Here is a 1,281-nt window from a genome sequence, read left to right on the forward strand (position 1 = left end):
TCCTTATTGGACCTTACTATACTTTATAAAACATTTTTTCTGAGTAATTTAATTTTTCACCATTATTTTAGTCTTGCCTTTTATGTGCATCAACTTTTTCAAAGATTGTTTCATTTCCTGTGTGTAAAAAACATATATAATTGGGTTTAATAGCGGCGGTATAACTGTAGTCAGGGACAGGTTAATGATCCTGGCATTTGGATGTGTTTTGCTCCCAGCGCCATAAACAAATGTAATTGGGAGAAAATAAATTGCAACTAATGAAAGATGACCAGAACATGTTTTAAATGCCTTTGTTCTTTGCTGTGCTGTAGAAATTTTTGAAAGTGCATAACCGATACAGCCATAGGTTGCCAAGATAAATGCCAGAGGAATCCAAAGCAGAAGAATCGGCAACAAACCTGAAACTGCGCGGCTGGGGGTCACATCATTGCAGCCAATCCGGTAAATAGGGCCATGGTCACAGAAATAGCTGTTAATAACAACAGACTTGCAGAATGAAAGTCTTGTTATAAGGCCAACAGCAATTAAAACAAGAATTATGACAATGAGCCATAACATAATAATCAAATTTATCATAAATGTTCTGGTCAGCTTGATTTGGTAGTGCAGTGGGTACATGATAGCTATTAGTCTATCATAAGACAGTGCAACAAGGTTAAGACATTGCATTGAAAGCAATGTGAAGCAGAAAAACATAAAGGTCAAGCATTCATTGTAGGAAATATAACGATGATCAAACAAAAAGATGTCAATAACTTTTGGTACCAAAGCAGTGCTGCTTAAAATGTCAGTTAGTGCAAGACTAAAAACTGCAACATATTTAGGACCTCTGAGAGTATGATCAAAAATGATGACAACCATAACAGTTGCATTTCCTAAAACAGAAAAAACATAAACAAAAAAGAGAAAGAAGAAATAGTAGTTAATATTTGGGATGCCAACAAAACCTCCTATGTAAAAATATGCAGGACGAACAAAAGTTATGTTGTCCTCCAAAGCTGGGTTAAAAAATTCCATCTGATTGCTTCCTTATGTATCTGTTCGTGGTCTTCCTCAGCAAGCTATGTGTAGCAAAACTTAACTAAAATGGAAGCCATGCTCCTCTGTTCCTGCTGTTTATATACAATCACCCAAAGTATCTAATCACCTGCCTGGACTCACAAATTAGCTAAAGTGACATCCTATTCCATAGGGTTTCAGTATGACTTTGGTCACACTTTCTTGCTAGAACAGGATCAACTCTTCTGGAAAGTCTGTTAACAAGGTTTAGGGGGGGTT

At 36.4% G+C, this 1,281-nt stretch overlaps 1 protein-coding gene across 1 annotated transcript; it reads right to left on the reverse strand.

The window, feature by feature from the left end:
- LOC119779238 (olfactory receptor 11A1-like) lies at positions 1-1,075 on the reverse strand. The gene has a single exon (XM_038278826.1). The coding sequence runs from the start codon at positions 1,018-1,020 to the stop codon at positions 49-51; it is 972 nt and encodes a 323-aa protein (XP_038134754.1). The 5' UTR covers positions 1,021-1,075; the 3' UTR covers positions 1-48.
- Positions 1,076-1,281: the final 206 nt, after the last annotated feature.

Source organism: Cyprinodon tularosa, unplaced genomic scaffold (genome assembly GCF_016077235.1).
Source record: "Cyprinodon tularosa strain WSP-4 unplaced genomic scaffold, ASM1607723v1 ctg144, whole genome shotgun sequence".
In the NCBI taxonomy this organism is placed as follows: domain Eukaryota; kingdom Metazoa; phylum Chordata; class Actinopteri; order Cyprinodontiformes; family Cyprinodontidae; genus Cyprinodon; species Cyprinodon tularosa.

Coding starts and splice junctions, on each gene's coding strand:
- LOC119779238 (XM_038278826.1), bottom strand. CDS start 1,020: ATGGAATTTTTTAACCCAGCTTTGGAGGACAACATAACTTTTGTTCGT.